At 36.2% G+C, this 13,529-nt stretch overlaps 1 protein-coding gene across 4 annotated transcripts in view; it reads left to right on the top strand.

Annotated features, from left to right (window-relative positions):
* PTAR1 (protein prenyltransferase alpha subunit repeat containing 1) overlaps nucleotides 1-12,350 on the top strand; it is a 45,456-nt gene extending 33,106 nt beyond the window's left edge. For all 4 annotated transcript variants that reach the window (XM_057305610.1, XM_026519343.4, XM_057305612.1 and 1 more), the window contains 2 exons: nucleotides 615-919; nucleotides 3,279-12,350. In XM_057305610.1, coding sequence (XP_057161593.1) covers nucleotides 615-919; nucleotides 3,279-3,621 — 648 coding nt within the window. In that variant the 3' untranslated portion in view covers nucleotides 3,622-12,350. The remainder of the gene's footprint in view (nucleotides 1-614; nucleotides 920-3,278) is intronic.
* The last annotated feature ends 1,179 nt before the right edge of the window (nucleotides 12,351-13,529 follow it).

The following is a 13,529-nucleotide window of genomic DNA, read 5'->3' as shown; positions in this document are numbered from 1 at the left end:
GAAAATCATGCACTCTTGAAAATTCCTGTTATTCATGCATCATATTTTTTGTACTAAGCCCTTAGAATTAATAGTGAACAAAACTGACAGTCTCTGCCCTCATGGCCCTTACAATGAAGAACAAATAATATGTTGAGTCGATTGTTCAACAAATAATAAGTTAGATATTGTAATGTTCATTAAATGTTATAGTTCATCAAATAACCTTTGAATTTATTTTTCTCTTCAACATCACTCTTGTAAACCAACACCCTAATGTTCATCATTATTTTAGAATTTGGCTTTTCTGTGTGTGTGCCAATCAGAACGTGATTGATCAAGGTCCAGAGAAAGAATGACAAGTCCTTAAATTCTCTGTGTGTGTGTGTGTGTGTGTGTGTGTATACACACATGCCTTTTATTACTTTATCAGGGAAAGGGGAAACTAGCCTTTACTGAGCTTCCAGTGAGTGACAGCACTGTGTTGGACATTGTATACAAAATACTGGTAGAAACAGTGTTACCAAAAAAAAAAAAAATACAAGGAACAAATCAAAGAGAAATCCAAAGCATTAATGGAGAAGGAAATTCCTTTGGCAGTTCCTCTTCTCACTTCCCTTTTTTCTTCCTGCAAGATTCTTCTTGATGAACTGTCTTCTACTAAACACTGGGCATCCATGCATGTTTCAGACCACAGTGGATTTCACTACCGCCAGTTTTTGTTAAAGTCTTTGATTAGCCAAACTGTGATTGATGGTTCTGTATTGGAGCAAAACCCTTTGAGAAGTGAGCCAGCTCTAGTTCTTCCAAAAGATCAAGAAGAAGCAGCTTCAACAGAGGAAGCAAGGATAAATCTTCCCCGTCTTCTAGAAGAAGAAGTTGAATTCAGCACTGATCTTATTGATTCCTACCCAGGACATGAAACGCTTTGGTGTCACAGGTAAGAGGAGGGAAAATCTATTTCTGCATGCATGGAACTACTTGACTTTTTGAGAACTGTAGAAGGTCTTATGTCTTACGCCTGCCTGCTCAGGTAAATAGGGTAATTGGTCATGGAGTTTTGCCTGAATTCAGAGGAGTTTATGTTACCATATCTTCCTCCTCATGATCTTCAATGTGAGATTCCTCATGCAGATCTTTGCCTACTGCTTAGGATGGTGATACTCAAGCTTGACTGTCCAACAGAATAGCCTGTGTTACTTCCAAACTGAAAACAAAAGTTTCTGGATTCCCTCCTTGGACAGATTCTGGTATTTATAGTATATCTGGGACGGAACGCTGCCATCTAGTCTTTAAAAAACAATGAAAAACCTTAACAGGTAAATGTGATGCAGAGTCGGGTTTAGACCATTGATTAGACCATTGATTAGACCTTGAGAATAGTTAAGCTTATTGATGGTCTACAAATTAACTTTTCTTAAGTAGAAGCTCTTGACACTTTCTGTTTTTGTTTTTAAAGTAAAGTGTGCTTTGGGAGCAGGGCAGGATTATTAGGAAGCAGTGAAAGAAATTAGCAGCCTCATAACCTGAGTTCTGAGTACATTTGACAGCAAAGTAACTGTCATGTTGGAATGAAGTCCAGGTGTGGGAACCCCAATTTGTTCTTTTTTGAGGCATCTCCATCTCTATAAATACAGATTCTACTTCAGACTAAAGGGTTCTATTTGTAAACAAAGGACTTGCCTGTGCCAGGCATGAGGTAGGCATTTTAAATATTTGTTTTTAAAGTGGTTAAGATTTGCCCCCTTTTGCCAGTCTAGTCTACCTTATAGGCTATTTGAGGAGATGTGTTCAGCTGCTATTCCATGCTGCATGTATTTAGAAGATGGAAGACCATCTCCCCTCTTTGGCACCTTCATAAAAATTTTTCTTTTTCTCATAAAAACAAGACATTTTTATTCCACATTTTCTAGAGAGAAGATAGATCTTAACTTTCATCTTGTTTTGGTGTTAACAGATTTTTGTTGCTATTCTATATTTAGGTACATCGGTAGCAAGACTGAGAAAATTTAAGAATTATATTTGTGTTTAAGAGATAGCCAGATTAACAGAGCAGAAGCTTTGTATAAAGATTAACTGAAGTTTGGGGTGAGGCATGGGGAAAAGCGACAGTTGAGATGACCTATTACACAGGCCAGTTTTTTACTATTGAGTCATTGCCCTTAGGCATCTTACCTGTCCTTTAAGTTTTATCCTCTGTAAAATGGGTAAATTATATGCTCCCTGTCTACTCCAGAATATGCTGGGAAAATGAACAGAATTATCATTCAAGGGCTTAGAGTTGCTGATACAAATAATGAAATAGAACAACCTAGAATCTATGTAGTTTACCAGCTGTGTACAGTAAATGTGCACCCCCACTGAGTCAAAATTTTTGGAGATTAGGGGGCGCCTGGGTGGCTCAGTTGTTAAGCGTCTGCCTTCGGCTCAGGGCGTGATCCCGGAGTTCTGGGATCGAGCCCCACATCAGGCTCCTCCGCTGGAAGCCTGCTTCTTCCTCTCCCACTCCCCCTGCTTGTGTTCCCTCTCTCACTGGCTGTCTCTATCTCTGTCATATAAATAAATAAATAATCTTTTTAAAAAAAGAATTTTTGGAGATTAGGCACCTAGATCTTCATTTTTAACAAATAACTCTAGATGAGTCTAAGGGCAGGAGAACTGCTCTCCTTAGAGGAAGTACAAGAGCTGTGTCTTTTAAATGCTTTGCTGAGAGTCCTGCACGTCCCTACTACATGTAGATATTTAATGAGACTGTAGTGGTGGATTTCGGGGAAAGTTCAGCTGGTTTTTAGATAATACCTGTTCTCATTAAAGAAAATACTAGATAGAGGCCATGGACTAAAAGCCTCTGGATGAGCTACTTAATCCCCTTGTTCCTGAATCGCTTCTGTTTTAGGATATCAGTGGTTAATTTTTGGTTCTGTTTTTTTTTTTTATAGGAGAAATTGGACTAAGACCTTTTTCTCAATTTATATTGTAGTTACAAAGAGTAACAATTCCAAGTGATTGTCATCATCTCAGTCAATGGTATTAAAAAACCTGTGGGGTCATAGGTAGTATTCTTTCTCACAAACAATCCAGTAATCTGGGCTTGTAAGACTGGTCTGAATATGCAGAGACTTCAGCATGATAGTTCCTCCTCCCCCCTCCAGGTGACTCTGGTCACCAAGGGGGGCAGCAAACTGAGTACTACTGAATGTTTTGAAATTATCAACTTATTGTGTTTTTCCCTGAAAAGCTTGACTTTGCGAAAATGATTTTTCTTTTCTTTATTCTCTTCTCCCCCACCTCTTTCACAGGCGGCATGTTTTCTACCTTCAGCATCACTTAAGTGGTAGGTTTCTTCACAGCGTGACCCAGTTGTCACCTGCAGACAGCCCTGGGGGTACTTTGAGTGACTTGCACCTCCTCCCAGCAGGCCCACACATGTCTCAGGCCATGGAGGTGGACGGGCTGAATGACTGTAGCAAGCAAAGCTATTCCCAGGAAACCAAACGCCTGAAGCGGACCCCAGCTCCAGACTTCCGGGGCCTAGAAATGGAGCATAGGTTCATCGATCAAGTATTATCCACCTGCCGGAACGTAGAGCAGGCCAGGTTTGCCAATGCATACAGGAAATGGCTGGTTACGTTGAGTCAATGAAAGAGGTGGATTAGTCCTGCAAGGTTCCCCTTTTAGTGCAATATTGCTTTCCTTTCTTCCTTACATAGTTGCATGAACTGTTTGCTATTATGTGATCTTCATCTTTAGGTCAAAAGTCCATAGTGAATCTTTCATTTTATTTATTTTGTTAAGAACTGGCATTCCTTTGGGGATAAAATAACTGTGTAGTTTCTTCCTGCTAAACAGTGAGTCTTAATTTTTTTTCTTCTTAACTTCTCATCCTTTTATTTCTATACATAAAGCGTCTCATTTCGTTCTCCTAACTGGTTCACAGACATGTTTACCCCCCTCAGTGCAATTGCTGCATAGGCAAGTTTTTTTTTATTATTATTTAAAAATGTAGTTTTTCAGCTTTAGAATAATACAAGCTCAAAATTACTCATAACTGATTATTGTTTTGAGAATCAAATGGCCAGATAGATGGATTTGTGAAAATATAAATCATTTCTCTTTCTCGACTTGTTATTGACCAATGTAACCAAAGTCAGAAGTATTGGAATTTATATAAAAAACATGCTTCCAGTGTGTAATCCATTTTAAAATGATTATTTTAAAATGAATTTTAAGAGTTTATGTAATTACAGGACTGGGAAATTATTTTTATCACTAGTTTTGATCGATTGTTTTTACCTCAAATTTGGTATAGGCCAAAAAAAACACTCAAGTTAGCCCCTATAAACATCATTTGTTGTTTAAACCTGGAATGCCATTTTTAGTTATTACTACTTATTTTCCTTTTAAATTCACCATGAAAAGTGGGGAAAATGTGCATGGAAATGTATCCATAAAAATATTACTTTTTAAAAATTTAAGTTCCTGAGGATATTCTTAAACTACAGAATTTTTATGAAGTGATTATTAAAAGTTTGCTGGCAAACGCCAGAGGAAAGAATAGCTTTTGAAGGTTAGTTCTTCAACTTTTATTTTAAAAAATAAAACAACTTAAAGACTTTGATATTAAACTTATCAGGGATGAGGTACCAAAGTAGCCACCTCACAGCTATATCTTATCTTTTCAATAATAAGGGCTGGGTTTTTCAGGTCTGTGAGGCGGGGTGGGAAAAGGGCCCGGTAATGTTAATTTCTTAATATATTTTCTCCTTTGTAAATGGTCTGTGTTTGTTCTTTCCTCTCCACATACCTTTTGTTTATGTTCCCAATCCATTCCATATTTTTTGACACTTTAACTTTTGTATGTTTTTCCTTAATTGTCTGATTTTGAGGATGTGTACTGAAGATACTCTCCATCCTCTTTCCAGTGAATTTCATACCCCACTAAACACACACACACACACACACACACACACACACACACAATATTAATATGAACTGCCCCTCTAAAAGTTCCCCTAATGATGGAAACTGCCTGTTGTCCTATGTGTGTGCAGAATGTAACAGTGGCCGAAGTGAGTGTGACCACCGTACTTTGCTTATTCTCCTTTTTACTTGCTAGGTCACCTGTAGGGTGAGGGGACAGACATAGGGAAAGGCAGACCTCTCCTATCTTCTGTTATGGAAACCCTGGGCTTGAGTGAGGCACACTGCCTTAAGCTTAGGAGAAGAATAAGTTCTTTTTGTGCATCATGATTTTGTTGAGTAGCAAACTGTCAGGTAAGACTTAAGAACACCAGAAAAATTGTTCAGCCCGGCTCTTGTAGACAGAAGCTGCTTTTCTCTCTTGGGGCAAAATTAACCTTTTATAGTTTTCATAGTATTTAGGTAAGAAAACAGTTGTCATTGTGAACATAATTCCATGGCCCTTTGTGTGCAAAGCATATTTTGAATCAAATACCTCAAGGTCTACGTAGACCTCTATGGATAAAACCATTAGTTTGTGATTCTCAGCACCTGCAGGGGTGGTGGGGAGACTACACAGAGAGGACATGAGAGAGTCAGCCCATTCCACTGAATACATGTTGCCAAATCCTGGCCTCACTCAGTATTACCTTTTTTCCACACATCATTCTAAGTATCCCAAGTAATAGGGCTTCTTATGATTTGATGTGAGAGCATCAGGACAGGAGTATAGACAATACCCTGTGAAACATCAACTCAATTTGATAGTACTCCACACCTTTTTATAGCCTCCATCTTTGACATTATCTGTCTTTATGTGTTTTAAGGCCCTTAATCTACCCCTTTATGAAGCCATGCAGTCCTATAAGATATCTTGGTCTCTTGTCTTCCTAATAAAGTTTTGAGTAGGCAGTAATAATACAAATATCTAAAGGATATTTACTGTTTGTGACTTTCGTGTGCTACTTTATTTCTAAAATTTGCATTTTGCAAGTTCATTCACAGAAAAATCTAGTATTGCCCTATATGGTTGTGTTTTTTCCTAAGTGGTTGACATCTAAACTCATTAGCTGTAGCGTGATAATATCTCTGACTGAACAAGTTCATGCAGTGGAAAGGTGTGTCTATTTTCAGGGACTTGTTAGTCTTTTTTTTTTTTTCTATAAATATGTCATTGTCGAAGACATAGTTTAGATTGACACACATTTCATCAAACTTTCATTGGAAGAATAGTAGGCCATTATACCATCCTGTGGATCAAAAATACTACTGACAAGCCAAAAGCAATAAGATCTGTAAATACCTCCACTATGACCTTCCTCCCCCACCCCACCTTTTTTTAAGTATACTATTTTGGTAATATGGTGTTCCCACCTTATACTGTGTGCCTTGCACATTGTGAGGACTCATTAAATATTTGTCAAATTAATGAATAACTCTTTGAAGAAGGGAAAGATTGATCATGAATAATGGACAGAATGAGTTATGATTGAGAAATTAATGGATTAGAGCAGTGGATTGTGAATGAATGATGTATTCTAGCTTCATGATACTTAAGGTGAGCTATTACATATACAATAAGTTAATTTAGATTTTTTTTTCTTCATTTAATTACCTTGTTTAAGCTCGTTAAATCCCAGCCAAGAAATGCAGCTCTATAATTATGAATTAACTGTACTTTAAATATATATTAAAAATTCATAGAACAAATCTTGTTTGCATTAAGAACACTATTTTCTGTTCATTTATGATATTGGAGGATAGATCTTGCCAACAGAGCCAGAGACACTTTGGGGCATGTGAAGAAATGCTTTGATTTCAAAGGCTTGTTGATCTGTATTTGTGCCTGGATAGTCATTTTATGCTTCTCCTTTTCTCCTCCCCAGCTTGAATTGTGGATCTTTTAGGTATTTTTTAAACCTATGAGAGTCATTTTTTTTAAATTTAAGGATTAATTATCTAGTAATGCCCCCCCCCCTTTTTTTTTCCTAGGTTTTAGTATTCTATTGCCTCTTTGGAAACCCTGGGCCCAGACTCTCAATCACCTCCCTTATTCCTATGGTACGGTTCTAATTAAATTAAGGACTTCATTATTAATAGGATTAAATCTAATACAGGTGGTCACTAACAGCCGTTTAAATCTTCACATGAGGGCTTATGTGACAAAAGATAGGAAAACAAAAGTTCCTGGATTTTTCTGTGGCAGTTTGTAGGAGAGCATACATGATGGTAGACTGTGTGATTTCCATGTATTCAGGTCGTGTCAATTCATGCTTATTATATAAAGAGAACTTTTAATATTGTTGAGAACAAATTAACAGTAGTGATTTTCTGTAGCACAAGATGATATCTGGCATGGGGTAAATATAATTTAGGAGTACAACTGCCTCTTGCTGTACAACAGTGTAATCTCTATCTTAGTTCCTCTTAATTACAGAAGATACTAAAGATTTAGTTAAAAAAGGAAGTAACATATATTCTCTTCTTTTTGCAGAAAGTTTTTGTAAGCTTAGTTATTTTGTTATGAGAAAATGATATTTTAGAACTTTAAAATATTTAAAATATTCTAGGAAATTTGAACAGCATTATTAACACCTTGTGTCTTCTGAGTAAATGTCTCAGACAGAACCGTGCAGACCCTGGTACTTGGCGTGCTGCCGCCTCCCCGCGCCTACACGTACTCTCAGTGTGCTCCTGTTGAATGGAGGTGTACCTGGAGGCACAGGAAGGCATAGACAAATTCAGTGGTATGAAGGCAGTGGGCAGGAAAAAAAATCAACCCTGAGAATTCTACTTGTCACACAATGTCTTTTAAAAAATAGCGAAACATACTGTGTTAATTTGAGTGCCTTTCTTCTTTCTAGCGGGAACAAGATTATATTTAATGTTTAGGCAGAAAACAAAGGATGAAAGTTTTACCAAACAGTTGATTGTAACTCATTGTATTAATTCCAGTTGCTAGGTGTGGTCCCATGGAATTTGTACACTTTTATGAGATAGTGATACGAGCAGGTAGGATGCCTTGGTTTGTATTTCTTAGTTAGCATTTTTAAGCTCCCTACCAAGAAGAATTTGTTCTTTCCCTGTGGCAACTAACTTTTTGGGGGTCGGAGGCATTGTATTTAGAGGAGAGCATGTGTATAATTAAAGATCAGCCTGAAGCCTGGGAAGTCAAAGGAAACAGTGGCACTTTGCCCTACTGGAAAGGCCGTATGATTGTTCTAAATGAGTCCTTTGACTCACTTTAAGGACTTCAATGACTTTAAGAATTCCCTCCCAAATTCTGTGTTGGAGGAAAAGAAGTAAATACTGAGAAGAAATTTAAAATGTGGCATGATATATTTGGGTGTGGAGAAGGGAGGGATAGAAAATCCCTATTTCAAGATAGCAAATAACTTGTAATTTCATAAAAATATATAGCTAAAGATTCCAAAGTGCTTTTCAGAGGACTGTTGAATAATATATTCCTAAATGGCAGCAATATGTATAGTTCACAGTGGAGACAGAAAACCATTGTGTTGGGGTTATAGATCTGGGGTGTGTGGTGGGGGTGGCAGGGGGTGCCTCTGGCTCTCAACTTGGACATCTGTATTCTCGTTAGGCCATGTTAACACTGTAAAACCAAACTCTTTGCTTAAAAAAAAAAAAAAAGGCAGTAGCTTAGTCTGCAGATGAAACTTTGTGCTTCCAAGAATATTAGCTCTTTATAGGTTGTGCTTTTTGGACAATAATACGGTCCACAAAGCTAACCCTGGCATTTCTTTTATTAATCTATTATTCCTCAGGGTGTAGAAGATTTAGTAAATTTAGGACAAAATTTTATATTCAGTGGCAAAAAAAGAAAAGGCAAAAATATGCTAAATATATTACTAGCTCTTAAAATTTTAGTATAGATAGTATTTTTTATAAACCACTACCAGTGCAGTAGCTCATAGCCGCTCTGTGACTGCCTCATTGTTCCTCTCGCTGCTTCAGTCCTGGTGGCCCTGTTATGAATGTTCTCTTACACATGTCTTCTGTGGAAACCATTTCTGTAATATATTGTTTTCCATGTTTGGCAAAAGTGGGGCTGTTTTAGTTGACATCATTCTGTTTTTGGACATCCTATTCAGAAAATGATTACTGTTGGTTTTCAAACTGACAACTGTTTTGCTTCTTAAAACTTCATTTTCCCTGAAAGAGACCCTGTACGTGTTCAGTGCACTGCATACTGCCTTGCACCTTGCAGGGATCCAATGGGTCAGAATTGTTAAAGGCTAGAAAGTTAAAACTAGCTTACCTCAGTCTCATCACCATTGCCCACATTCTCAGCTTCAGGAGAAACACAGTGTTGTGCTTAAGATACACAATTCGGTTCAAACATACAAGGCAAGATATACAACTGCACAAAACATCGTAAGTGAAATTTAGATACTTTTAAGGCATATGTGTGCATATTCACATACATGTATGTATGTACATTTAAATGAGATTTGGAATTTGACTTTATATAGTGATTTTACAGAGAATTTTATGTAAAGGGTTTTTATTTTCATATTTGCTTAAAGTGCTCCTATTTAAAGGCTTTTTCTTTATTAAACCAGCCCCCTCAAGCAAAGTTGGAAACCTAACACAAGTGCCATTTTCCTGAATTAACCAGATATTTGTGCAAACTATTATTTTGTCTTTGGATGTTTATGAACCATGACATTCTGGCTTTTCTTCCATATCTTTAGGGAATCAGCCTTAATTTTATGTATGGCCATCACTTTCCTCAAAGTACTATGCAGCATACTTCAGATGTTAATTTAGCTTTGTAAAGTGATTAGTAATAAGTCTGAGGTTTTTTCATGTCCTAGGGATGAACAATTTCACACGTTCAGATATTGACTCATACAGCATTCTATTAGAAATGCTCATATATTATCCTCCCTCACCAGTGTCATCTTGCATTTGAAGCAGGTATTTTTTTTCCTATCAGAGTGTAGACTGAGTGCAGTCATAGTAGGTGCTCAATAAATAGTCGATAATTGATCTACCATCAAACTAACAGTTATCTTTTCAAGGAGGAGTATATTTTTAGAGTAATATATGTTTGAAACTGAAAAACTATATCATTTGATGAATTACTAGGCTTATTTAGGTTGGAGGTAGTAACATGCAGTAAAAATACTGTTTGTGCAGAACATGGTCTGAAGGTAGGAGATGGGAAAAGTTTAAGCAGTTTTTTGTGAACGACGCATTAATAGATGTGAGTAAATGTCTTAATAGGCTTCTGAACTTGAGAGAGAACTGCTGTAGACTTCTGCAATCAGTGTCTGCGTTGGTATACTTAGTATCACCTGTCTCAGGTACTGTTCATTTCTCCTCAAATCTCAGTTGCTTTCCAGTGTCTTAAAAGTGGTTGTGGTGAAATGTGAAGTTATATTCAATAACCTGTACTTACTTGTTTTCTCAGAGCATCTTTAATATGAGGGAAAAATTTTTATGAGTGATATTTGTTTCAGAATCTATTAATTTGTGGCTTTCAGAGCATTTTTGACAGAGCTTGCCCAATGTGAAAAGATTTAAACCATTTAAAAACAAACATTCCAACCTGAGCTGGGAGGAACAGAGTGTGTAGCACCAGTGTGACTGGGCATTGCCTCCTGGCGAGGTTCTGGATGCCTGACTGTGATGCTGGCTTCTGACTGTGGTGACCACTGTCAGTAGTCTAGTTTGATGTGTGTTGTGCCTAGGAGAAGGATGCAATGGGCTCTAGGTTAACTTGTATTTGAGATGGACAGAATAAAAAATGATGTGGTATAAATATGCCAAATATTTATACACACTGCTACAAAAACTAAAAAATGGAGGAGCGGAAGAACATGATAAAAGGTCAGTGATATTTTTTATAGTCTCTGAAAAACATTTTTTTATATGCAAGTCTCTTGGACACTAAGCAGTTGTTTACTTTATTTAACACTGCGGGACTTTAATTTACAGGATGGTTCTCAGATACCATCTATACTCTTACTATTAGAATTGACCATATGTGTGAACTTTACATTGCTTGAAGGTTTTCCAGAAATGGAGTATTTAAGTTGCAGTTGATGTTGTTTTAAGATTTTCCTGTGGGTTGTGGGTAAATGGACAAGTTACATATATGATCTGTGGTGCAAGGTCAGATCCTGGGCATTAAAGATAGGTCAGCTAACTTATTTTGCTGAAGATACTAATTGTTTTCCCTCTGATTGCATTGCTGTTTTTCTTAAGGTATTTTTCTCAATGTAACAGTCTGCATTGAAAGTTCTTTTAGCTCTCACAGTGTACTAATTCACATTTTTAAAGGATTAAATATTTTGTGAATTCTTTTTACACTTCAAATGTATACCTTGCAGAGGGATAAAAATAAATCTTGCAGTAAAGTATGTGCAAAGGGTGCTTATGGTGTTCTGGGAGTTAGTTCTCCAGAGTGCTTGAAGTCTGATGCTAAATTCAAAGGCTAGCATGATGACTATAGATTATTTGTATTAGCACTGTCCAGTAGAAATAAATGGAAGCCGCGTATGTAATTTTTAATTTTCTAGCAGGCATATTAAAAAAGAAACCGGTAACATTAACTTAAATATTTTAATTAACCCAATACATTAAAAATATCATTTCAGTGTGTATTCAATATACAAAATTATGGAGATATTTTGCCTTTTTTTCCCCATGGTAAGTTTTTAAAATTCATTGTGTATTTTGCACTCACGGTGCATGTTCTGACTAGCTACATTTCACGTGCTCAAATAGCCACGTGGCTAAGGACCGCTATATTGGACAGTGCAGGTTCATAGGGTACAAAGTAGGACTTTATTTTACATTGGGAGATGGTGAGTTAGGCATGAAATCATGGTACTTTAAAAATTATTTAGTATACTTAGAAAAGTATCTAATAGAATTATCCACATTGTCTTCATTTTAAATTTGCTGTAGAACTGGCTCAATCTGTTCCAATTTGCCAAGCATTATTTAAGAAGGAAGAAATTCCAAGCCATGTAAAATACCATGATATGCTCATTATAACAACACATTATTAACACATTTTTTGATGTGTTCACTAAATTCTGTCCTGTTTCTTCAAAATAATAGCTTAAATTGCATGTTAATTGTATATCTGTACTTGTTTTTATATTATTCTTACAATAATGTGTATTAACAAACAGCCCTAGGATTCTAATCTTCCTATGCATCTGTCTTCCAGTACTTACTGGTACACTTATTAAGTTGTTACAAGTGACAGAAAAGTAGAATGAACCATTGGTTCTTTCCATTAGGTTGTTTTTATCGTGTGATCATGTACCAAGCCAGCTATAAATTATTGTATTTCTGTAGACGATGGAAAATAGCGTTTATGTCTTATCTTTGCTAAATGTTTGCAATTTCTAAGTAAACTTTTCATCTCCTAAGATGAGTGTAAAGAGTGATTTTATTTTTGCTTGTTTTGGTGTTTTAACCTCAGCTCCAGTCTGCCAAATGGTCCTGTTTAATTGCTGTGGGGTGGAGCCCTTCTTCCAGTGAATTGATTACTTACAGTTGTAGAAAGAATTAAAAATGTCATTTGTGTCCAGGGCATTAAAAAAATGGCAAAAACAAATTAAAGAAATTGTCACACTTGTCTTTAGAGTGCATTAATAATGACTAATTGACTTACGAAAGTCATTATAACTAGATTTGCTTTTTCTCCTACATTTTAAATGAAGGCATAGAACAGGAAATTGATAATTTCAGTGTTAAATCCCATGTTTTCTTAGCCTTAAGTCTCACTTCATACGTTTTAAGCTGGATACAGCACTCACAGTTATTTAAATGGTTTTAATACATAAGCATACTCTGAAAAGTATTTAATGAAGTTGGACACTTTTTTAACTCGACTTCAAATACTAAAAAGGATGTTTTGTGGGAAAGTCCTCTATTACTTTGTCCCATGACTCTTCAGGATTGTATTTTAAATAATGTACCATTATCTATGCCTATTTTTGGTAGGAAACAGGATACAGAATTTATTTGCATCATGCCAAAGTCCCATAAACAGTGTTTAAAACTACTACAGTATTGTTTTTGCATTGATATGCTAGGGAAAGGAATCCGCTTACTGAAGACAGTGTTGATTTGAGTTATCAGATCATAAAAAGAAGTTTGGACAACAATTAATATTAGCAAAGTGCTTCCCTTGGGAAATTGCTTTGCTTAATAGGGTGCTTCTTGAAATGAAAGATTAACCGTAATAACGCAGGCAGGATGATACACTAGCTAATTAAAATTTTTAAATACGATAAACCTTTCATCATTTGTATATATTTAGCAGTACCACTTTCCTCATGTTGCAAGCTCAAAAATCTGCTTTTGTTGCTTCTTTTTTCTTTTTTTTTTTTTTTTTGAGAAGGAGCAATGATTTAGTTTTTGTTGTTACTGTTTTAAAAAGTGCCAAGGTTCCTATCTTTCCCACTCAACTCCAGAATGGCTAGATGGGGCATCAACTTTATTTAAAATAATAAGTTACAGTATGTCCTTTTCTTATGAGAAGTGCAGTATCATTATATGTGTCCTGTGTTACAGTTGAAGTTGAAAATAGAAGCAATAATTAC

The sequence above is a fragment of the Ursus arctos genome, unplaced genomic scaffold, assembly GCF_023065955.2.
Source record: "Ursus arctos isolate Adak ecotype North America unplaced genomic scaffold, UrsArc2.0 scaffold_33, whole genome shotgun sequence".
Taxonomy (NCBI): domain Eukaryota; kingdom Metazoa; phylum Chordata; class Mammalia; order Carnivora; family Ursidae; genus Ursus; species Ursus arctos.
The sequence above is the reverse complement of the archived record's forward strand: the minus strand, read 5'-3'. Positions and strand labels throughout refer to the sequence as shown.